The following is a 24541-nucleotide window of genomic DNA, read 5'->3' on the forward strand; positions in this document are numbered from 1 at the left end:
TGTTTTGTGACGGCAGCCGGACTTGCATATTTCTGGTCCCTCTCCTCTCTTAGGCTCGAGACCTTGGGTGGCAAATGCTAGTGACCTCTCTTCGATGGCTCTCCCTATCGTCCCTTCAACTATGCCACCGACAGATGCCACCGACAGACCGGGTGTGGCTTTGTCTTCAACCAAAAGCGTTCAGCAACGGCGGCGAAGCCAGACTATCCGTCGCATCTAAGCAAGGCAGGTGGATAGATCGGTCAATGGCTCTCAAGCTGGCCCTGGGATGAACAGGCCGGGCTACCCCTTGGAGACTAGTCTGAACCCGCGCTACACACAGACAGGGCGACGTTTTCGCCCTATCAGCAGCATTAGGCAGCGGGCCACCTCTCACGATCTTGGGCCACTAGGAATTCCGACGACCAAGCTTTCTAACGCGAACCACCACGAGATTGGTGACTATTGGGATGGATGAGGCAGCGATAGAGATGACGGGCAGCGAAGTGCAGCAGACCACGACGGCGCGAGGATCATCACAGGCATGCCGGAGTAGCTGCGGCCAGTTCTGGCCGATGCCTCAAATGGGAATTAAGCTGGCTCGGCTGGCACAAGACGTGTGGGGTAAAGGTTGGGAATCTTGGCGTGGTCTCCCAGGATCCCAAGTTTCTGGCGTTCCAGCGGCACGCCATCTCGGATTCGTCTTGGGTCATCAACTTGCAGCTTGCCAAAGATCTTGTTGCCGCCGACAGCGGTTCGAGGCTGGCTGAGCAGTTGTCAGCCCCCTTGATTTTGTTTCGTTGTGCCGTATTCTCTCACTGACAGAATCCCTTTCAACGCGTGTATTACGATGACCTCATTTCATCTCAGTCGCGCTCCGCCCGCCCGTTCCGTGCATCCTCAAGGTTGCAAGGCGACATGCTGTGGTTTTCTGCTCCCCTGGCGCTTGGCTACATTGCCATTTCCCGACTATTCTCCCCCCCTTGGCAACGGGCTGGGCAATGTCGAATCCTTCCATCAACTTGTACGGATGAGCGCCAGTCTGTCTAATGGTACAGGCCGAGCTCCCCATCTCCGGACCTCGGACATGAAAGAGCAAATCGTCTCGGTTCTTCTCCTCTCGCCGACACCTTAAACGTATTCAGCAACGTGGCTGTCTCCGTCAATTGCTTCGGAGGGTACGTGTACACTGCATCGGCTGTGTGGTCAGTGCGCGTGGCTTCCCAGACTCGACCGGGGTGCCAGGGTGCTGGGTGGGACGAATCCGGCTCCATACATGTTGGAGCTCAAACTTCTGGCTGATCTCCCAGTGTCATAAAATGCTGCTCAGCTCAGGCACACCAATGTCCTCTCACGATCGCAGCAAATCACAAGGACAACTTTGCGTGCGCACAGGCGCATACGGGGGCCAACGCGGAAGTGTCGGAGCGATCGAGGGGCTTGCTCTCACAACTTCCAAAGGGAAATGGATTGATAGTCATACCGCTCCACAACTGATGCTTGACGGGCTGGGCTGTATAGATGAATGACACAGATATAGGCATCCCCAAGAAGGTTCCTTCTCAATCTTAGAATCGCGCGTTCTTGATTCATGTAATGGCCATGGTGCACGAGGAACTTTATTGCAGCGCGGCCGAATCGCGTGCCTCTGTGATTGCCTTGTAGGTAGGTACCGCCAGGTGTGTTGCACATGCGAAGTGACAACCAACTGAGCACTCAAAGTTTCACGGCATTCATATAAACCATGTGTGTGCTGGCCGGCTGGCTAGCACTGACTCCGAATAGCCAACCAAAAGGGGTTGAAACCCTTGACGCTGGTTTTCGGTACGAGCGATGAGTGCCAGGTCGTTAAGCCCATTCATTGTTATTAGATGCTGTGTTTAGACAGACTTGACTAGGAGTCTGCAGCAATGAGAAGCATTCATAATTAAGTCTGGCTCCTCTCTGAACATCGACCGAGTATATTCAGTCGGGCAGTCACAGATGCAACTGCACCATTGCCTTTCGGATGAGAAATGCCGTGTGCAATCATGGTGCGGTTTGGGGAGTGCATGATACGATAGCGAGGTATCCGTACTTATTCAACAAGGAGGTTATTTACAGTGTCAAAAACCGGCACTGTGTGACCTCACACTGCTGTCTGGTCTACTTTCGTCCTCAGGCACGAACAACCTCCCAAATGAACCGGTGCACCCCATGCTTGACGCGCCTAGACCTCTCACGTCCTAAGCAGGCAGAGAGGACTTCGCGACTCCAGGACGCGTCGCACATCCCCACCACCAACAACGATCGTTCACGACTCCTCACAATACCGATGAAAATATTGCGCGACACGCCGCGAATCCCATCAGCGACTTCAACCGCGCATATTTGCCGCCCTTGAGGCCGTGACCCTCTGGCTCACCATGTATATCAAACAGATCATCATCCAGGGCTTCAAGAGGTGCGCGCCTTGCAACAACACTACCGGTTAACACCCCGCTGACTCTGGTGCTGCTAGCTACAAGGAACAAACCGTCATCGAGCCCTTCTCCCCCGGCACTAACGTCATTGTTGGCCGCAATGGATCCGGCAAGAGTAATTTCTTCGCGGCGATCCGCTTTGTGCTGAGCGATGCCTACACCCAGATGACCCGCGAGGAGCGTCAGGCGCTGTTGCACGAAGGATCAGGATCGGCTGTCATGTCCGCTTATGTCGAGATCATCTTCGACAACAGCGACGAGCGCTTCCCTACGGGAGGCAAGGAGGTCATTTTGCGCCGCACCATCGGAACGAAGAAGGACGAATACTCGGTCGATCGCAAAGTGGTGACGAAGAATGATGTCGTCAACCTGCTCGAGGCAGCTGGTTTCTCGAGGTCAAATCCTTACTACATCGTACCCCAAGGTCGTGTCACGGCCTTGACAAACATGAAGGAGTCTGACCGACTCACTCTGTTGAAGGAGGTGGCTGGAACTCAAGTCTATGAAGCGCGTCGAACCGAGTCGCTCAAGATTATGAACGAGACCAACAACAAGAGAGAAAAGATTGACGAGCTTCTGGGCTACATCAAAGAGCGCCTGACGGAGCTCGAAGAGGAAAAGGAGGAGCTCCGAGGCTTCCAGGATAAGGATCGCGAACGCAGGTGTCTCGAGTATGCGCTCTACTACCAAGAGCAGCAGCAAATCCAGGAGCAACTGGAGAGAATTGAAAACATTCGCCAAAACGGCCTGGACAACACCGACTCGATACGCACTGAGCTCAAGGACGCCGAGAAGATGCTCACTAAACTGGAGTCGGAGATCCACAAGTTGACGAAAGAGATGGACCTACTCAAGGTTGAGCGCCGCCAGCTCGAGGAGGATCGCCGCGAAACCGCCAAATCGAAGGCCAAGGCGGAGCTGAAAGTGAAGACCTTGTCCGACGGCCAGTCCGCAGCCGTTCAGACGCAGCAGCAGCACGAGGCGGATCTCGCGGCGACCATTGAGGAGATTTCGACGAAAAAGGCGGAGCTTAACAACGTCATTCCGGAATACACAAGGCGAAAGCAGCAAGAGGTGGACAAGAAGCAGCAGTTGGACACGGCCGAAGCCGCGCGAAACCGCCTCTTCACCAAGCAGAGCCGTGGCTCCCAGTTTAAGAACAAGGCTGAGCGCGACAAGTACTTGAGAGCGGAAATCGAGGATCTGCACTCCAGACTCATGAGCCACAAGGCAAACAAAATGGATGCTGATGAGGATGTTGCCGGGACCGAGAATTCGATCAAGCAACTCGAGAGCGCTGTTGCGAGCCTGAGACAGCAGTTGCAAAACTCGGGCGGTGCTCGCAACGACCTGGTCGAGGAAGCGAGCAAGGCGAGAGAGACGTTGGACAAGCTCGACGATGAGAAGAAGCTTCTCTGCCGTGAAGAGGAAAAGCTCGATACCGTCTTGCAGGATGCCCGGCAGGAGAGAGATCGGGCAGAGCGCGAGCTGAGCTCCATGATGGATGGTGATACCGCTCGTGGTCTCGCGACCATCCGGCGGTTGAAGCACGAGCGGGACATTCCCGGTGCCTACGGGACGATGGCGGAACTCCTCGAGGTCAACGACACATACCGCCTTCCCGTCGAGCAGATTGCGGGCAACAGCATGTTCCACTACATTGTCGACAACGACCAGACAGCAACCTACCTGACCAACTACCTTCGTACTAACTATGGAGGTCGACTGACGTTCATGCCTCTCAACCGCCTTCACCCAAGACACATTACCATGCCGAGATCGCAGGACGGCATCGTGCCGCTTTTGAGCAAGATCGGCTACGACTCGATGTTTGAGAAGGCTTTCCAGCAAGTTTTCGGCAAAGTCGTCGTGTGCCCCAACCTGAGCATAGGAGGCCAGTACGCAAGGAGTCACGGCGTCGACGCCATTACGCTGGACGGTGACACCACGAACAAGAGAGGCGCCATGACTGGTGGATACATCGACCCCCGGCGCTCCCGACTGGAAGCCGTTCAGGCTGTCAACAAGTGGCGAAACGAGTATGAGAAGCTCCTGCAACAGTCTGATCGGATTAGGTCCCAGATCGAACAGAAGGAGCAAGAGATCACCCGGGCCATGGGCGAGGTTCAAAAGGCGGAGCAGAAGCTGCGGCAGCTGGAAGCCGGCTTTGAGCCTCTGAGGCACGAACTCGCCAATAAGAACGGCCAGCTCGAGCACGAGAGGAGGCGTTTGAGCGATGCCGTTAGACACCGCGAAGCGGTCGAGAGGGATATGAAGATCTTCACAGAGAGTCTTGCTGCGAATGAGTCCGAGCTCGCGTCCGACTTCAAGAAGTCTCTCAGCAACGCTGAAGAGAAGCAGCTCGTCGAGCTCGATGCGCAGGTGCAGCGACTTCAGAAGGAGTGGAACGATGCCAGCAAGAAGCGGAGAGAGGCAGAGAGCCGGAAACAGATCCTCGAAACAGACATCAACCAGAACCTCCAACTGCGCCTAGATCAGCTCAACAGCCAGGCTTTCGAGAACAATACCTCGTCTGGCGACACCGGCAGCCTTAAGGAGGCGCAGCGAGAGCTCAAGAAGCTGCAGCGTGAGGCCAATGCCATCGAAAACAAGATGCAGGAGATCGAGGCGAAGCTCGAAGAGCTCGGCGGCAAGCTCGACCGTCGCGAGGCCAAGAAGGCGGAACAGGAAGAGATCCGCAGCACCGTTGCCGCGAAGGAGGCCAAGCAACGCGGCGCCATCGAGAAGAGCATGTCCAAGAAGGCGGTTTACACCGCACAGGCAGCCGACGCAGCCAAGGCCATCAGAGATCTCGGTGTCCTCCCCGAAGAGGCGTTTGACAAGTACGAGCGGATGGACCCCAGGCAAATCGACTCGAGGTTGAAGAAAGTTCGCCAGGCCTTGAAGAAGTTCCAGCACGTCAACAAGAAGGCGTTTGAACAGTACAACAGCTTCACGTCGCAGCAGGACCAGCTCCTCAAGCGACGCAAGGAGCTGGATGCCTCGCAGGAGTCCATCGAGGAGCTTGTTGCCCACCTCGACCAGCGCAAGGACGAGGCCATTGAACGTACCTTCAAGCAGGTGTCGAAGGAGTTTGCCACCATCTTTGAGAAGCTCGTCCCGGCCGGTCACGGCCGTCTGGTCATCCAGCGCCGGACCGACCGCCGGATCGATCCCGAGTCGGACGAAGAGCAGAACCGCACCGTTGAGAACTACACTGGTGTAGGCATCAGCGTGTCTTTCAACTCGAAAACATTGGACGAGCAACAGAGGATCCAGCAACTCAGTGGTGGACAAAAGAGTAAGTGAAGCCCGGTCCGCCCTGCGTGATATTACTAGCCGCTGACTTTATTGTACCCAGGTTTGTGTGCTCTGTGTCTCATCTTTGCTCTCCAGCAGACAGAGAGCAGTCCTATGGTCATCTTCGACGAGGTCGACGCCAACCTCGACGCGCAGTACCGTACTGCCGTCGCCAGCCTTCTGGAGTCCATCTCTCAGGACGCCGGCACGCAGTTCATCTGCACCACCTTCCGACCCGAAATCGTCCACATCGCCGACAAGTGCTACGGTGTCACGTTCCACAACAAGACGAGTTCCATTGATTGTGTCCCGACCGAGGAGGCCCTGAGCTTCGTCGAGGGCGTTGCTGCAGGGAAATGAGGCAAAGTCAGCGTGGTGTGGGCGTGTTCAGTAATGACAGTTTGGTTGGGAGGGGACGAGGTAGACCTCGTCGTTGACGGGGGGGGGGGCGATCTCTTGGCACGGCGTTGCGGCGACTTGTGGCGGATGGTTGTTTGATATCACGATGTCTGACTTTGGGGGTGATAACGACCCCCTTCCTCGCTGCCCTGTATTCTCTGGTGGAAATGAAGACTGCTAGGCGTAGACTTTTACACAATTAGCTCCTTTGACGAATCATCAGTCCACGCATCCATCATCATCACACGCCACCGACTTGCCTCTTGGATGCCAAGTCCTGAAGAGCCTAGAGGGTACAGTGTCGGAGCAGAGGTGCGTCTTCCCTTTACCTTTGGCGTTCCACAGGAAATGAACTCTCGGAAGGAAGTGGACGAGACGAGAGTGAGCTTTGCCCTCTCCTCCTTCTCGCGGTCCAAACCCGTGCGTTCGCCTCTACAGGTCTTGGATTCGCGTCCCTCTCTGTAGATCTCATTAGGGAAACGCGTCACCCGCGGTGGCTGGTAGAGAACACACACACACACACACACACACACACATATTCTATGGGGACCGATCGGTTAACGCCAAGAGGTTACCGCTCTTTCCCGATGATCTACGGTCACCATCTTCGGGGGGGTGGCATAGTCCCAGTCAGCCAGCCCTGTCTGGCCGCCGACGAGAGCGGTGGCTTACACATACACACACACACACCCTTGATATCTATTCTTGTCCTTCGTTCTCTCAATCTGGCAAACCTTCTTCCGACATGCAGGATAAATGGATCGCCGACCAGGTACGCACATGCGCACACGCGCGAGAACCGTTTCTCTATTCCCCCTTCGGCGGTTGCAACCCGCCTCGCCTCAAGGACAAGGAAAACTCCGCCAGGTCAGCGTCCAACTATCAGAAGAGAAAACGCGCCCCCCCATCCACACCCCGCCCTCTCTTCCCCAGTTTCGCGGGGGTACGGATACTAAGGCGGGAGAAAATAGCATCGAAACGGGGGTCCCGGGTGGAGGGGGAAGGGGAGGGTCTGGTTGGGCATGGCAAACAATTAAGCATCACAGATGGCCGCACCATGAATTGACGGGGTTATCGAGCGGAAGGGGTCGCATCGAAGGGAGGGGGGACGTAGCGTTGGGCGGGATGAATACGTCTTCTCTGCATCCAAACTCTTGGCCCGACGATGAAGAGTTTAAAAAATAAAATTAAAGATGGATCGTGGAGGAAAAGGGCCGGATATGCGTACGAGGCAAAGGGGACAAGAAACCCGACAAGAACTTGTTGGGTCCGTCCCCCCCCCCCCCCCCCCGTCCCCTTGGCTGCCCGAATCTCCTACCCGACAAGGCGGGAAAAGGCTTGTGAGGTCTTGGGAGGTCTTGGGAGGTCTTGGGACTGGGAGGGCGGGAGAAACGCGTCTCGGCGCCGATTCAAGACGTGGAACAGAAGAAGAAAAAGCTTCGACGTCGCTGCTCCCCTCCCCCCAAACTGGGTAACCTTGGGGGCCTCTTGGCAGGTTTTGTTGACGACGCCGGACGTTTTGAATTCCCTCCAAAGCCATATGCTTTTTCTTTTATGGGACAAGCCGGAGGGAGGAGAAGAGACGAAAAAATTGGTTCATGTCCTACGGGTTTCGACGGACGGCCTTCTAGAGGGAGAAGGTGAGAGAAGTGAGGGAGGTGAGGGCTTGAGAGTGTGAGATGAAAGATGCATGATATTGTTGAACCGGGTTGCCATTGAATACGTGCGCCGTTTCCCTTTTTTTTTTGGTTCAGTCTTCTCTCCATCTCTCTCGCTCTCTCGCTCTCTCTCGCGCTCTCTCTCTCTCTCTTTTCTTCTCTCGTGGTCACCAAACAGGCAAACCGGGTTGAGATGGTTGCAGAAGAAGACGCCAAGAGAAATCGCGCCATCAGGGACGAGGGGAGAGGGGGTTCCGTAGAGCTGCAAGTGAAGTGATCGGCAAAGACAATTTGGGTTGAGACCGAAATAACACGGTGGGTTGGAGCCCATCATCATCATCATCATCATCACCGTCGTCGCCGTCGCCTGCGTCGTCTTGACTCTGCTTGGCACGAGCCCCCCATGTTTGCAAATCGGCGAGAGTTGATACGCGTGCCTCATATCGTCCACGTACAGGACGTACGTACGTACGGGCGAAGGGCACTTGGACGATGGTTATTACTTGGCGACGCCGCAAGACTGAATCAGTTCATGACTCTGCCAAGACCGGTCCTCTGGGAACAATGACACATCCGCAATTCACCCCGAACGCACCAACCTCCTCCCCCATCAATCATCAATGGAGGAGGGGGAGGGGGGGGATAGGAAGCGTGCCCCGTGGGGGGGTGGGAGCGGACGACGTCCGGTTTGCCCTGTTTTTTGGAGACTGGAGACTGGAGACTGGAGAGGGTTTCTTGACAAATATTGGAGATCAAATGACAAGGCGACAAGACGAGAGCGGAGGAGGCATGATGGCTGGTCGTTTGGGGGCCGCGTCGAGGAAGCACAGGCTGATCACTGCCGGCCTTGGCCTTGGTCGGGCGGGCCGACCAAGGTTTTCAGCAGTGGGCACTATTCTCATACAGCCAGAGCTTTGCGGGATTGACTTCACTTTAGTTTACTTTCGTCGGGGCCGGAGTTGGGAGGGGTGGAGAAGGAGAGCAAACAATGGTTGGAGAAGAAAGAAAAGAAAAATAGGGAACGGGGGCTCGCGCTTCGCGAAAGCCTCACGAGCCTCGGAGATCGGAGGGGGGGCAGCGGGCGGCGGCGGCGGCGGGGTCATACGTGGAGGAAGACAGCTGATAGAGTGAGTGAGATGGGCAAATCACAATCTCTCGAATTTAATGAGGCGGTCAGAATCCGGATATTGCGCAGCGGGTATTGTCGCGCTCGCTGGCGGGTATCGAGGTAACACAATGCAGCGGCAGTAGCAGCAGCAGAGCGGCAACACGGCCGACCCTCGCGCCGGTGCGGTCCCGTGGCTTTCCTTGAGAGATAATATCACCGATCCCGTCGACGCTATTGGGAAGCAAGGGGGGGGCTAGCCCCCTGCTCCCCACGGCTGGAAGAGAGAGAGACACACACACGAACAGGAACAGGATATCGAAGATATCCACGATACAGTCCCCACGGCGATAGGTTACCCACCGCCGAGCGGACCAGAAAAGGCTCACTAAAACGATGGCGGGCCCCATACCTACAAGGTAATTTCAAAAGCACTAGGGCCCCCATCCACAGTAGCTAGTCCACATGGACCCTGGGAATTATAGCTTCAATGGGGAACGCTGTTTGGACCGGTTTTTCCTTGGAGGGGCAGAAGGGTGGAGGGGTGGTAGTGCCAGATAGTGTGGCGTACTGTGCTGTTCCTATCCGCACGTCACTGGATCCGGCGGCAAGCGAAGGTCGACGCGTGGGGCGCCCGCCTCACACGGCGTGCAGTTTGTGCAAGACATATCTCTCCCCAGTGGCGTAGCGCTAAAGTGTGGCATCGGTAGAGTGAAGAAAGCGGCCGTTGTAGGCGAGGTTCGCCACCTGGGTTTCAGCCAGAGTGGGAGACGGCGGTTTTGAATGAGGTTTTGATGGCATAGGGATAATGCAACGCGACGGAACTCTCACCGTTGCATCTGCCCTGCCCGCGAAAACTCGTTCGAAATGGGAAGCGTAGGTAAACCGCGCTTGTGGAAGGACTAGACCGACTGACATCCCGTTTGCTTCACTGCTGCAGAAGTCTCGGGGGACGAAAAGAGAGCCAGAGACATCGTCATGCAATGCGCAGAGCGTCGAACCAGACCGCCCATTGCCAGTCATCATCACCTTAGACTTACTCAACGTGAGCCAAATAGTTCCATGGTCGTATCGTCTAATACCCACAGAGCTAGACAGCAGAGCTGCATAGGGCCCACCCTCCCCCCATCCTCAGCTCCGTCCTGTTTGGACGATAGTGCCCCCACAGCGTGGAGGGTTGCATTTCGCGCCGTACACACACGTTGACGTAGAAACTGTGCGGCGGACGCTAGGAGACTTGTTGAACCCTTGACTGGTCGTTGACATGCAGGAACCTGGGGTCGATTCGCAGTCGATTGCGACCGTACCTGCGTGGAAGAAACGGGACGGCGGGTGGCATTGGGAGGGGGAACGTTGTTGTCGTTTTTTTTCCTGCGAGTTTTTCTCCCTCAATGGCGTGCGGAAGAAGCAGTTCGTAACTACCCTGGGTGTCTATCCGTACCCGACCCCTTCAACCCTTCAAACGACGTGACAAGACAGACGTTGAATGATGGGTAGGACTGGCAGGCGCGACATTTTTGACACGGCACTAAGGCACGCCCACAACGTTTCCCATCTCACGTCTCTGCTAGCCACCTACTTAGGCAGAGGCACAGACGGTCTTGGGTACTCTTGACAGGACCACACACACACACCCCGGATCTTCGCCCCCAAATGAGAACCAAGGGGGGCTGGGGGAGAAACGGCGTATGTCTCTTGTCAAGTTGTCATGGGGGACGAGGAGCAGGCAAGGCGCCATCGATCAGGATACAAGCCTTTAGTGGCAGATCTGCAAACGTCGGCGGTACTAGGGCGGGCATCAAGTCGGCGGGCATACCCGCAATGGCGGGTGCGGTGAGGGAACGAGCGACCGCTGGGTGCGTTGCGTTGCGCGGCACGGCATTGGCGTCTTGTGGCGTAGTGCTTGTATGGATGTGTGTGTGTGAGTGTGTGAAAACGTGCGTGTCGTCCGTCGGGAGGATGAGCAGAGAGTGATTTGGCAAGCGATTTGACATCTGACATCTGGGGAGCTTGAGTTTCGGCTGCGGCTTCGGTCTGTGATGGTGTCGTCGGCGTGTGTGCGTGTGTGTGTGGTCGATGCAAGGGCGGCGCTGGGACGGGACGGGCGACTGGTGAAGATGGTCTCCAAGGCGTAGCCGCAGCTTGCGCACTTGTCGATGGGGGTTTGCCAAAGGGAAGGGAGGAAGCAGGGTCGGTTGTTTGGTGTCTGGAAAGATAGTGAACAACGACTGAGCGGTTCTTGGCGCTGCAGCCGTCAAACCCAAGGTCCGTCGTCCATGTGTCACGATGGGCTGGGTTATCCGTTCGACGCGCGCGTGCGGTGTGGCTTCGGTAGTCGTCGACGATGTTCGCGATGTCGAAGTCGACGATGGTGGCTGCCCGCCGGGAAGTATTGGAGGACTCGGCCGCTATCGACGACCCTCGACTCCGACTCTCTCTCTGTCTCTCTCTTTCAACCAACACAAAGCTTTCTTCCATTGCTGTACAAGTGGGGAAGGATCAAAGGACTAAAGGAACGAAGGCACAAGGGGGTCCCGCCACCCGCCCCACTCATGCAGCATTTCCGCCTCGTTTTGCACAATTAGCTTGTCTCTCGCTGTGTGGTTCTCTTATCTTGCATTTCACAGCCGCCTCAATTCGAGAGCATCCGCACGCGAGCAGGAAAAGTGCAAGCCCTCGTACAATTAGTTGCATACCCTTTTCTTGTTTTTTTCTTCTTCTTCTTCTCCTCCAGTCTTCTCCAACAGATGCACTCGAATGGGGTTTCTCTCCCTCGTTCCCCCAATCGGCTCGACTCAACGACTCGAGTTATGACGACAGAAGCATGAAGCGACCACACCACACACCGTCCGAGCTCACTTACGAAAGCTCCGGAGGCTTAAGCGCCCCAGCCTCGATGCACGCAGCACCTGGAGGTCTCTCTCCCTCCCTTTCTCCTCCTCTCGCGTCATTGCTATCAAGAGGGAACAGTTGCGTAATAATCGCAAATGATGTGAGATCTGACATTCCATCTCCTTCCCCTCTTGGTCGTCATCTCGGTCGACCGGCGTGCTCTCCGAATTTCCCCCAGCTTTTCTCCCAGCCCAGTACCATTAGAGTGTCTTGGCCGGCGAGGCTTGGTTGTGATGGCGCCTCGTTGGTTGGTGCGCGATGCGGTTCCCGGTTCCGCTTTTTCCTTCCAACTTCCACGCAAACCGTCTAGTGGATGGGGCCCGTTGCGAGTATCCGTATATATGCATTCGTACCAGGCAAGGTAGGGAGGGATAGGTAGTGGAAGGACGAAGGGGCGGCGTACCGAGTTTACGCGCTCCTCTCTGCTGCATCCGATCCGCGCGCCCACAAAGCTCGGTAATGACGCGAGCTGCACCGCTCCTGCAAGTGCAGGCAGCAAGGCCGGGCAATGGAGCGGGTTTGGCCAAACAAACACACGCTTTCCGACCGACCCTCGGTTTCTTTAGTTCGGGCGGGGCGGGAGAGGGAATGAACGGATTATGGAGGAGGGCAGAGGGATCCATCAATGCCATTTCGGTCCCTTCTCTCTTTGGCCAGAAAAAAAGGCCAAGAAATGGGGCCCGTCGGTCACCCGATCCAGCGAGAGCGACGGAGAGAGAGAGAGCGAGACTGGCTGATGGGAAAAGCGACCCGTGAGCAAGGTCCGGGTTTGGCAATCTTGGGCCGGTCGACGAGATTACTTTGTCAGGCGAGATCAATACCTAGTTTACGGATACCTCTGTACACTTCTTTCCCAAAGAGAAAGATGACGAGAAAGGCCGGACGGGGGGGGATGGACGGGGAATGGGGCACGCAAAAGCTTCGAGCTCGGGGAAATACACGCCCGGTCAAGCCTCGGTTGAGCAATTCAGCGCGATTCGATTGGGATTAGGATTGGCATTGGCATTGGCGTTGGCGTTGGCATTGGCATTGGAGGACCAGACATCCAGAGGGGCCGATGGCATTGGGTTGTTCCCATTTGGTCTGGTCTTGGCACTTTGTCTTGGTCTGGCCTGCCGCCTGGCTGATTGTGGGGGACAAGACAATTTTACCACAAAATTTGTCCTTATCTGTTTTTTCTCTTCAGAATGCATCCGTACAGAGTACGGTATCCGTATTGCGGCAGAAAAGATCACGGATCGCGCGCCAAGCGGTTGTTTCCGAGCGTCATCCTGGTCGTGCGACGCGAAGGGTCGGTCTTGTCCAAAGCTTCGAGCATCCCTGTACCCACACCTCCGTTACGAATGAAGAGAGAGAGAGAGATAGGGAGAGAGAGAGAGAGAGAAAGAGAATGTGTGTATGTGTGTGTGTGTGTGTGTGTGTGCAGGTGCATATGCTCAGTACATGTCAGCACGGACACAGGACGCAGGACGCAGCGCCACACAAAACGGGTTTCTTTTCCTGCTTCTTCTTTCTAGTCTCTCAATGTTGCTTTGGATGTTTGATCTTCCATCGTCTTTGCTAACTGTTTCATCCACTGACCACGACCCCTTCCCGTCGTGACGTAACAGAGGCCAGCAAAATGGAGACACGACGACCAAGAACACGAAAGACGGACTGACTGACTGACAGACACCATACTGGAATTGCCGACACAATGCATGGGGGATCCTCCATACCAATTCAGGTTCCCAACGACTGCCCACATACGACCCCTGGCCTGGTTTCCACCAGCACAATCCGTCCAACCCCCTTTGGCCAATGGCATCACGCACATTCGTCGACATGCATGGTGTGCTGTGTTGCTCCGCAAAATTGCCGTGTTTGTCGTGTGTCGAAGAGAACCCACCCACACGGCTTCTGCACCGAGCCTGCGGGACTTTTCTTCCCTCCACCGAGTGCATGCATGCATGACCTTTTCCGCCCTTTATTCCCGCCCTTCTTTTAGACTGTTCTTGCCCATTTCAGGCTTCGCCTCGAGACGGAACTTGGTCCAACGGGGAGAGACAGATGTCAGAGAGAGACCGGAAGACTGGGAGACTTGACTGGGGGACTGGGGGACTGGAAGACTGAGAGGGAAACTTCCGGGGCCCAGTCCCGACATTTCTTGGCACAACTGACTTGGGGAGAGTCTTGGCTGAAGCTGGCTCTCTGGCCTGAGTGTCTGTTCTCGTCGTCGTCTCGCCCATGTCTCTCTGGTCTCTGCCACTCTGGGATCTTCCGTGCGGGCGTGGCTATGGCTACCTGCTGTTGGTGTTTCTGCTGCCGCCTCCGCCGCCGCAGTTTCCCATGAACGACGACGGTGGCGGCCGCGCATGGCCACTTTTCTCGATACTTTTTGGTGTCATTCAGCCATGACGACTTCTGCACAACTCTCCCACTCACCCACCATGCAGGTCCAGCACATCAATGGAAACTCTTCACAGCCGCAATCGACAGGCAAAAAGGTCGGACGAGAAATTGACTTCCCGGGACCACCATCTAATACGTCAAGTGAAGAGCAGAGAAACGAAGAGAGGGGCAAGACAAGACCAAATGCCACATACACACACACACACACACACACACACACACACACACACTGAGTACACCTCACGCACATCTAGAAAAGAGACTCGGCCATAACCCGCGTGTCTCTGGATTCTGCTCGCAGCACGTCAAACCCCCCCACGGCAACTGAAGCTCCAGAACCCCTGCCCGATCGAGAGGATTGATGGGGATCGGGTGGGTTCCCTGGGGCTCTGCAGGGGACTTGTCATTGAGCAAGGACCCTCCTCGTCAGCTGCGCTGCCCCAGGAACTCCTCTCTTCTTTCACTCTAGCGCCGTAGCTGCCAGTAGTGTGGTCTGCGCTTACGGTGCTCATCCTGTTCGTGGCAGGCATCTCCATGGGTCCCGCGCGCCGTGGAAGAAGAGAGAGGGAGAGAGACGGAAGGAAAAAACAGGGCCCTGCAACACATTGCGCGAACGGGTTTCCCACTGTCCTGAGTCGGAAGCTCGCCTCTCCATCCATCCCAGCCAGGTCGTCGGACCAGCTCCTCCCAGCGGCCGAGGAGCGGAGCGTCCGACTTTGTACACTACCTATTACGACAGAGATTTGACGGATCGACTAACGGGTCTCGCTCGCACGAATCTCGCTTTTGTCGCCGTGACGCCGTCAGTGGCCACGTTGGTCGTGTTGGAACCTGAGTAGAAGTGGATCCCTTTGTTATCTCTCTCTCTCTCTCGCTCTCTCTCACTCGCTCGCTCTTCATCTCCCTCGTTCCGCTTGGTCGGTCGGCGGTCGGAGTCGCGTGGGCGGTGGAAAGGGAACTCGTGGATCGGGGGTTCGTCGACAGGTTGACCGGTGTACGGACCGGCCGAGTGGCCACAACGAACAGCATTCATCCATCCAATCCGTCACCCATCATCATCTCGCCTCCGACTTCCATCCTCAGCCCGTCCTTAGTGTTGTCGGTCCTTGTGCTGCTGCTTAATGCCGGGTTATGCGTGAATTGCGCGAATTGCGTGGTTAATCCCCCGTATCCGTTGGAGCGGTAAGCGCTTCCCTTTCCCTCTCGGATTTGCACACACGCACACGCATATGCCCCCGAAAGCGAGCAATCCAGAACGAGCCAAGTGGCGTCTTGGTCCTGTGGGATCAATGTCAAACGTCAGAGTCGGAGTCGGTCCAGGCCAAAGGTCACGCCGGTCGGCTGGTCGAGGGGCTTGTTGGTGAAGGCAAATGAAGCATACACAATGCCAATATCCCGCATCGTATGCGCTGCCCGCATGCACAAATCTGCCTCGCTGTTTTTCTCTCTCACTTGGTCTTGGCCCGCAACGTCCAACGAGAACGTGCGCTGATTCATTTCCCACCCCCATCCAATATTGCGGTGATTTCTTCCCCATTTCCCCATATGCCCCAACTTCGAATCGGTGTAGTGTGTACTGTACGTAATGTGACATGCACACCATTCACCATTCACGGCCTCGCAATTGACCCCAAGCTGCTATTCCAGGAAACCCATCCGTTCGACGGCACAGTCACACTTGATCTGAGTTGAGTTTTGTCTTGGCTGGGGAACAAGTCTTGGCAGGTTTCTCCCCATTGAATGTTTTGTCAAGTTTGGGTTTGATGAAAAAGCACTGCCGTGCCCAACAAAAGATGAGCTTAAAAAAGAATGAAGAGAGGGGCAGGGGGTCAGGCATGGAGAGAGTGTGAGGGGGGAAAAAACCATAACAATAATAATAATAACAAACATAACGAGCAACACGCTACAGGATACATAGGATGGTTCACGTATAGCCTCAATCCAAGGCCCGTCGCGAGGCAGATCGCAGAAGAGTGTTTCCAAGGGCACACTTGGCGATTCGTCGGCCGGGGGGTAGGGGGGCCAGGAGGGGCTGTTCTGACCATTGTGTGTAACCATGGAGGACCATACCACACACATAACCAAACACCCTTCGCCGCGGTCTATTCCGGGGTTTTCTTGGCGCGACCTCTCGATTCTCTCCTCGTCCTTGACCACAGACTGCATCACTGCCGTCCTCCTATGTACGGGCAAGACGCGGACATGACCGCCGTTCAAAGGGCTTGGCAGAGACTTTATTCCGGTGTCTATCCAAGTGCCCGTCCGCACTGTACAGCGGAAGCAGCGCAGGGTTGGGGGGGGGGGTGAGGTTGGTCCTCGTCTCGTTCGAAGGTTGCAGTGAGGGACTTTGAGAACAGAGCCACGGGAACGAGGGCGAGACACACATGCGCGCGCACACACACACACACATACAGCAGAGAAGAGAGGCATTGGATGCAGGTGCAAGTGCCATTGTCAGTGCAGAAAGTGCAGATATGCAAGTGTGCAAATGGGACCGAGGGCTCGTGAGCGGGTGCCAAGGTGGACGAGAAGGGTCTTCGGTAGAGGAGAGCGAAAAAACTGTCCAGGTACAGAAGAGGTACCGGGGAACCTCCTGCCTCTTTGGCTCTGGGTGCTTATCGTGTGCGGACTAGTGCGACCAGACGGGTACTGCGTACCTGGACCGATCCAGGCAGGACCTGGGCCAGCCTGGGTCGTCGTCGAAGAAAGAAGATTACAGCGAGGAATCGGCGTAGGCGGCGGCGGGCAGAGGGTCACGTGATGTGGGTTTCGGAGCAGAGCTGAAACCTGTTGCGGCCCCTTTGGCCGGACAAGGAGGGATTCGGAAGGCAGGAGCACACTGCCAGAGTACCTGCCTACCTACCTATCCACCTGCCTAGGTACAGCAGGGAGAGAGGATACGTACCCTATGAGCACACAGTGCTGTACCCTTCGGTGGAGGAAGGAAGTGGAAGTGAGAGTGGGAGTGGGAATGGGAATGGAGTTGGAGATGGAGGGGCAAGAGTCCCAAGTCCCAGATGGTCAAACGTCTCTTGTTCTCTGTCGCTTTCAACCCACGGAACATGTCCTTGACCAGGGGGTGTGTCCGGGTCCGCGCTCAACCAGGACTAGACGAATGGGACACTGTTCAACCGACTCTCCCTTCTGGAGCTGTCTGCGGCGCTGGTGCGGGGGGTTGCCCGAGAACAGGCTCGACGAAATCTCGGGATTATGTCTGCGTCTAGGTATGCGCGTTAGGTGTGTGTGGTCTAGTCTGGTCTGGTCTGGAGCAGACTGGGAGAAAGAGAGAGATAGAGAGAGCGCGAGCTCAGGCCATGGCGGCTCCTCTTTTCCTTTTTTTTTTTCCCTCGTCCTTTTTTTCTTTAAACCCGGGTAAGGTGTCCAGGTACAGTACACACTACCCATAGTGCTACTGAGGCATTTATTTTTGTAGCTGAGAGACTTGACATTTACCCCCATATCCACGCTTTGCCCCCATACAAGACCAAGTCACTCGAGAGTTTCCTCGTCGAAACGCACGACTCACGCCGGCTTCCCCTTGTTGTCAGATATCCATCCTCGCATCCTGGCAGATGAGACAGCAAAGTTGTCGCTGTCTTGATAGGTCGGCCCGTCTAATGGGGACCTGGGGAGACCAAATTTACGCTAGAAACCGGCCAATATTCTTCCACAGATATGATGGAAGTCCAGCAGAGCGGCGACTGAAGCCGCCGACCAGGTCCCCACGTCCATCGTGCCTCTGGTGCCCACGCCCACGCCGTTTCCTCTTGCCCGCCACTTCCCAGTAAAGGGCCAGCCAAGCTCCCCCGTCCTGTCTTGTCAGGTCGGTCGGTCAGTATCGAGGCTGTAGCCTGTAGCCCACGACGACGGCGACGGCGACGGTAGCACAGTCGGGGTACGTACACAGTACTGACGGATGTGCAGCGCCGCCCAGCGGCGACAATGTCCCGTCGTCTCTCCCTCCGCCTCCAAAATAGCATCGACGTTCGATGCTCGCCCGGTCACAGTGTGCGGTTTTTTCCCTCACCCGCATCTGTTTTGATGCTTGTAACTTCTTGGCGTTGATCCGAGCAAGACGGGGTACGCAGCTACACGCTGGTCCCTTGTTCACACACACACACAGCTCTCACACACACACGCCTTCTCATACACACTCCTCATACACTCACGCACACACACACACACACCCATTGCCTTCTCTCTCGTCTCTTTTTTTGCCTCCATTGCCGCGCTGTACTTCGTACCTATTGCACAATGCCGGGCCCGGCACCGCCTGCCTACCCTTTCCTGGCTGGCCATGCCTTGCCTCGCCTTGCCTTGGTCCCATCTTCTCGTTCCCATCCGCGGAAGTTCCTCGACCAGTCCGGCTTCGCCGTTTGACAGATGTAATATAATATGCCCCATTCTCCCACCGTGATTCATGTCTTTTCTGGCCTAGCCTTCTTTCTTCACCCTGCTCTGCCCCTCCGTCCTCTCACCTCCCCATATCTCTCCCCTCTCTCTACCTCTCTGCATTCCTCTATATATACCTCCGTCCTGCCTGCGCTCTTCAACTGATACAGCTGGACTGTAATCCTTTTCCGACAGTTTATGGCACCATACAAAATGGCGGGCTTAATAGGAAAAGGAGGCAACAAGCACTACCCTCAACCCATCAACGCCGAGGATGAGGAGCAGGACCTTGAGACCGGCAACTTCATCCAGGAGCGCGCCAGGAACAACCGGGTCGAAGGTGGTGCTGGCGAGGGCGGTACCAACGAGGAGTACAGATCGTAAGTTGCCTTTTTTTTTTGTCTAACACCCCATTGGCTCTGGAGCACAACATCTCCCCTTCCATCTCCAATATCTTCGCACCAATAAAACGACGCTGAGGCTAACGACTTGGCTTTCTTAACAATAGTCTGCTCCGTTACATCGACACGTACCGGGACCCCAATGCCGAAGTAGAAGAGACGGATGCCCCTACGGCCAAGAAGGTCCCGAAATGGATGTTCTGGAAGAAGGCTGCCGCCGAGGGCGCTGGCTCCAGCGGCTTCGTTACCCCCGCCGACTGGCTCAAGACCGACATGAAGCAGGGTCTCGACCCTGCCGAAGTCGAGCGCCGCAGAAAGTACACCGGCTGGAACGAGCTCACCACCGAGAAGGAGAACATGTTCCTCAAGTTCGTCGGTTTCTTCCGTGGTCCCATTCTCTACGGTAAGCCCAACCCACACCTCCATGGCCGCCATGTCGAAGCATTACGACCATGAAACACCGTCCGCAAAACGCTAATTGTCTATGCAGTCATGGAGTGTGCTGCTATCCTCGCCTTCGCCCTGCAGGATTGGCTCGATGCCGGTCTGATTGTCGCTATTCTCCTGCTTAATGCCGCTGTCGGTTGGTACCAGGAGAAGCAGGCCGCCGACGTCGTCGCCTCTCTCAAGGGTGATATTGCCATGAAGGCCCGTGTCATTCGTCAGGGAAGAGAGGAGGAAGTCCGCGCCCGTGAACTCGTTCCCGGTGATATCGTGAGTCCCCCTGGGTTCCCCATGCGCGCGCAAGGTCCATTGTGACTAACACCATCCCCAGATCATCATTGAGGAAGGCCACGTCGTCCCCGCTGATTGCCAACTGATTTGCGACTACGAGAACCCCGCCGGCTACGCCGCCTACAAGGCTGAGCTCGAGGCCCAGGATGTCCTGTCCCCTCGCCGCGAGAAGTTCGAGGAGGGTGATGAGGAGAACGCCAACTCTCAGCTCGGACACGCCATCGTCGCCGTCGACCAGTCTGCCATGACTGGTGAGTCCCTCGCTGTCGACAAGTTCATGACCGACACCTGCTACTACACCACCGGTTGCAAGCGTGGCAAGGCTTTCTGCATTGTCACCCACGGTGCCCAGGCCTCCTTCGTCGGAAAGACCGCTTCCCTTGTCCAGGGCGCCCAGGACCAGGGTCACTTCAAGGCCATCATGAACTCCATCGGTACTACGCTCCTCGCTCTCGTCATCATCTTCATCCTCGCCGCTTGGATTGGTGGTTTCTACCGCTCCATCGAGGTCTCCGAGGAGGGCACTTCAGTCAACCTGCTCCACTACGCCCTGATTCTCCTCATCATCGGTGTCCCCATCGGTCTGCCCTGTGTTACCACCACCACCCTCGCCGTCGGTGCAGCCTACCTCGCCGAGGAGAAGGCCATCGTTCAGAAGCTCACTGCCATCGAGTCCCTGGCTGGTGTCGACATCCTCTGCTCCGACAAGACCGGTACCCTCACCGCCAACCAGTTGTCCGTCCGCGAGCCCTTCGTCATGGAGGGTGTCGACATCAACTGGATGATGGCCGTCGCCGCTCTCGCCTCTTCGCACAACATCAAGGCTCTCGACCCCATTGACAAGATCACCGTCCTGACCCTCAAGCGTTACCCCAAGGCCAAGGAGCTTCTGTCCGACGGCTGGAAGACCGAGAAGTTCACCCCCTTCGACCCCGTCTCCAAGCGCATCACCACCATCGCCACCCACCGCGGCGTCCGCTACACCTGCGCCAAGGGTGCCCCCAAGGCCGTCCTCGCCCTCACCGACTGCACCGAGGAACAGTCCGCTCTCTTTAAGGAGAAGGCCGCCGAGTTCGCCCGCCGTGGTTTCCGTTCGCTCGCCGTTGCCGTCAAGGAGGAGGATGGCCCCTGGGAGATGCTCGGCATGCTGTCCCTCTTCGACCCCCCTCGCAGCGATACCGGCCAGACCATTCTCGAGGCCCAGGCCCTCGGTCTCCAGGTTAAGATGCTTACTGGTGACGCCCACGCCATCGCCGTCGAGACCTGCCGCATGCTCCAGCTCGGTACCAAGGTTTACAACTCGGACAAGCTTCTCCACAGCGACATGGCCGGCACTTCCATCCACGATCTTTGCGAGCGCGCCGACGGTTTCGCCGAGGTGTTCCCCGAGCACAAGTACCAGGTCGTCGAGATGCTGCAGCAGCGTGGTCACTTGACTGCCATGACTGGTGACGGTGTCAACGACGCTCCCTCCCTGAAGAAGTCCGACTGCGGTATCGCCGTCGAGGGTGCCACCGAGGCCGCCCAGGCCGCTGCCGATATCGTCTTCCTCGCCCCCGGTCTCAGCACCATCGTCTCTGCCATCAAGCTGTCTCGCCAGATTTTCCAGCGCATGAAGGCCTACATCCAGTACCGTATCGCCCTTTGCTTGCACTTGGAGATCTACCTCGTCACCTCTATGATCATCATCAACGAGACTGTCCGCGCCGACCTCATCGTCTTCCTCGCCCTGTTCGCTGATTTGGCCACCATCGCCGTTGCCGTAAGTGAACCCTACTATTTACACACCCCAATGTGCACAAACTAACAAGATGAACAGTACGACAACGCTCACTTCGAGAAGCGCCCCGTCGAGTGGCAGCTCCCTAAGATTTGGATCATCTCCATCGTCCTCGGTGGTCTTCTCGCCGCCGGCACCTGGATCCTCCGCGGTACCATGTACATCGTCGACGGTGGTGTCATCCACGAATACGGCTCCATCCAGGAGATCCTCTTCCTCGAGATCTCCCTGACCCAGAACTGGCTCATCTTCGTCACCCGTGGCTTCGAGACCTTCCCCTCCTTCCAGCTCATCGGTGCCATCGCCGCCGTCGACGTCCTGTCCATCCTCTTCTGTGTCTTCGGCTGGTTCTCCGGCGGCAAGGGCGAGCCCGCCTCCCCCCCGTCCATCAACCGTTTCCTGTCCGAGAACGGCCGCACCGACTTCGTCACTGTCTGCGTCGTCTTCGTGTACTCGGTTGCCGTTACCATCGTCATGGCCTTGGTCTACTACGTCATGTCCAACCTCGACTCGCTCAACAACATGGGCCGCAAGAAGCGCAGCGTCACCGACACCCTCATCGAGAACGTCCTCACGCAGCTCAGCAAGGTCGCTCTCGAGCACGAGAAGGACGACAAGGGCGAGCGCTTCTACATTGCCAACCGCGCCGTTGTCGAGGAGGGCTAAAGAGTCAAGATGCTGTCCAATATTTTTTGGAGCGCGCGCGCGCAGCAGCAGCAGCACAGAAAAGTCATCTCACAAAGCGTGTTTTGAGGCATTGGGTCGCACAAAAACATCCTTTTTTTCCAATTTTTTCAATCATATCCATATAGAGAATAAGATGCCGCGGAGAGAGGGAGAGAAAGAAGACAAACCACAAACGGAAAGGCGAAGGACAACAACGCTCTAGATGGCGCGCTTGGTAATATCTTGCGACATCATACGACTGTCACTAATGACCCATTTTCATGAGCAGTTTTCTATAATGTAACAAAAAGATCATGTTCATTGTTGCGGCGTTGATCGGCGGGTTAAAGGTCGGTCGGATAATTCAATTGAATCAAATTATAACTTCAAATCACTTTTCACGTCCAAATCGTTTTCCGCCGTGTCCATTGCCCATCACAATGTCAATAAAAATCAAATTTCCTGTCAGATGTCTTTTCGGCTTGTGGCTTTGCCTCGGATTCATCCCATTCTTCGGCCCGATTGACAACAACAACAACAAAGGTTTTTTTCTTCTGCCTGGTTTTTTTTTTACCCCTAGTGCCAACCTCGATTGGGGGCCGAAGGTCTGTCAGCCTATCAGTGGCTCCGCCCCGAGAACGAGAGGGAAAAAGAAAGGGTTTATTTCCTGGTCCGTAAAAAAGCTCCCGCCTGATTGGGCCCAAGTCGCATTCCGCAACCGCGGGTGTTTCTGCAGCAAAACACTCGGGCCGCTTCATGCGTAGACGGATGGCCAGACAGACAGCCAAGAGATTGCACAGTCCGTTTTTTTTTTTTTCTCTCCGTCTCCGGTCCCCCTCCCTCTCTCCCTTACTTTCGTTGGCTCCCCCAACGAAAACATGGTCAAGCGTGGAGAAGGCCGGATTTCGGAGAGGTGGTACCGGGGTGGATGGGGATTTGGAACTTGGAGGGAGGACAACAACACAGTACGGAGGTAAATAGTAGGTAGGTGGTCAGTGCTCCCACCTCAGACGGCCAACATCCGTCGAACCGGAGTCGGAGAAGGAGGACGCGAGTCGGATCGAGTCGCGAGAGACACGGGGGGTTGGTCGTTGCGAGATTCGAGAAGGGACATGACGGGGCATTGTCGTAGATGTTAGACCGGGGCCTCTTCGCGGTCGTGACTCTCACCGTCTCTTGTCTCAGCCCTCTCCTGAAGAGTGTTTCGATGACGGGCCCGGGACTATCTGGGGCTTCTGCGCGTCCCTCTCTCTGCCCCCGACCAAGGTAGGTAGGCGATGGCTTTGATGTATGCGTGTGTGTTCCGGCTCTGCCGGCCGAGGGATCTCGGAGGGGGTTGTCGATGCGTGTGTTGTGTTGCCGCCTACGATACGAGACGGAATGCACGACATACGTCAACCCAGATGGCCTCTGCTCTCTCTCTCCGGCGGGAGCGCCCCCCCACCCCCAATCCCATGACGCTGTTATGGACGTGGCCCGCACAGTATGGCTTGCCGGGCCTGTTTCGAGTCATCAAGGGCCTACTTATCCCGTCCCGGATCCAAAGACGTGGGAAGACTCCCAGGGCGAGGTCGGAAGGCGATTCAAGAGGCGAGACTTGTTTTTTTGGGCGGCAATTTCTCGTTTGATCTGACGGGAAGCTGACGAGCCTTTCGTATGTCTCCTCTCTGCGTCCTGTCATGGTAGTACAGTCGTTCTGTGGCCTGTCCGGGAACCCCTTGCTCTCTCCTCCCCGCCCCTGAGGTCGACTCGAGTTACGTTTGAAAAGGCCATCATACCTCTTGAGGAGCCTATCCAGCACATCACACACCATGACTGCGCGCCGTGCTACCTTTTTCGCCTCGATGCGCCCTGCAGCTAGCTGCACGGGGGTGCCTTTTCGATTTCCAGGCGGCTAGCAAACGGGGCCGCTGCGCCGTCTGTTCGCCTGCGACGTGTCTCCCATCCCCCTGACCGGAGAGCCGCGGCTTTCCTTTCCCTCGTGGAAGACGACAGATGTGTGTGAGAGCTTCTGCCACCCATCCCTTCGACTCAGTCTCCTTTGCAGTCCCGAGACTCTGTCTGTGTGAAGGGGGCGCTTCCGGATGTTTACACTTGCGGCGACGTTGATACGAGCCTCAACGCCAGTGACGACGAAGCCAGCCTGTCGATCTCTGTACGGCCACGGGACCGTCTCAACCATGTCGCTCTTGTCCCAAATCGCGACATCGGCGTCGATGGGCACGTGAAGAAAGTGACATTGTCGGTGGCAGGACCCTCTCAAAGAATCGCGCTTCTCACATCGTGCAAGAATGCAGGGAGCGAGTGCCGATTCCATTTCGACTGAACCCGGTTACGTGGCTCCTGTGGTAGACGCAGCGATGTAACAAGCAATCGTAGAC

At 56.3% G+C, this 24541-nt stretch overlaps 5 protein-coding genes across 5 annotated transcripts; 2 read left to right on the forward strand and 3 right to left on the reverse strand.

Annotated features, from left to right (window-relative positions):
- Positions 1-2384: 2384 nt before the first annotated feature.
- Positions 2385-6101, forward strand: CH63R_02926 (Structural maintenance of chromosomes protein; the record flags this gene model as incomplete). Its single annotated transcript, XM_018297901.1, has 3 exons — positions 2385-2422; positions 2480-5742; positions 5803-6101. The coding sequence occupies 3 exons, from the start codon at positions 2385-2387 to the stop codon at positions 6099-6101; spliced, it is 3600 nt and encodes a 1199-aa protein (XP_018162717.1).
- A 4500-nt stretch (positions 6102-10601) lies between these two features.
- On the reverse strand, positions 10602-11381 carry CH63R_02927 (uncharacterized protein; the record flags this gene model as incomplete). Its single annotated transcript, XM_018297902.1, has 1 exon — positions 10602-11381. One exon carries the CDS (start codon positions 11379-11381, stop codon positions 10602-10604), a length of 780 nt encoding a protein of 259 aa, XP_018162718.1.
- A 2380-nt stretch (positions 11382-13761) lies between these two features.
- On the reverse strand, positions 13762-14151 carry CH63R_02928 (uncharacterized protein; the record flags this gene model as incomplete). The annotated part of the gene is made up of 1 exon (XM_018297903.1): positions 13762-14151. One exon carries the CDS (start codon positions 14149-14151, stop codon positions 13762-13764), a length of 390 nt encoding a protein of 129 aa, XP_018162719.1.
- A 4625-nt stretch (positions 14152-18776) lies between these two features.
- Positions 18777-22160, forward strand: CH63R_02929 (Plasma membrane ATPase; the record flags this gene model as incomplete). Its single annotated transcript, XM_018297904.1, has 5 exons — positions 18777-18958; positions 19087-19382; positions 19470-19693; positions 19755-21476; positions 21534-22160. The coding sequence occupies 5 exons, from the start codon at positions 18777-18779 to the stop codon at positions 22158-22160; spliced, it is 3051 nt and encodes a 1016-aa protein (XP_018162720.1).
- A 1894-nt stretch (positions 22161-24054) lies between these two features.
- On the reverse strand, positions 24055-24477 carry CH63R_02930 (uncharacterized protein; the record flags this gene model as incomplete). The annotated part of the gene is made up of 1 exon (XM_018297905.1): positions 24055-24477. One exon carries the CDS (start codon positions 24475-24477, stop codon positions 24055-24057), a length of 423 nt encoding a protein of 140 aa, XP_018162721.1.
- Positions 24478-24541: the final 64 nt, after the last annotated feature.

Source organism: Colletotrichum higginsianum, chromosome 2, assembly GCF_001672515.1.
Source record: "Colletotrichum higginsianum IMI 349063 chromosome 2, whole genome shotgun sequence".
In the NCBI taxonomy this organism is placed as follows: Eukaryota; Fungi; Ascomycota; class Sordariomycetes; order Glomerellales; family Glomerellaceae; genus Colletotrichum; species Colletotrichum higginsianum.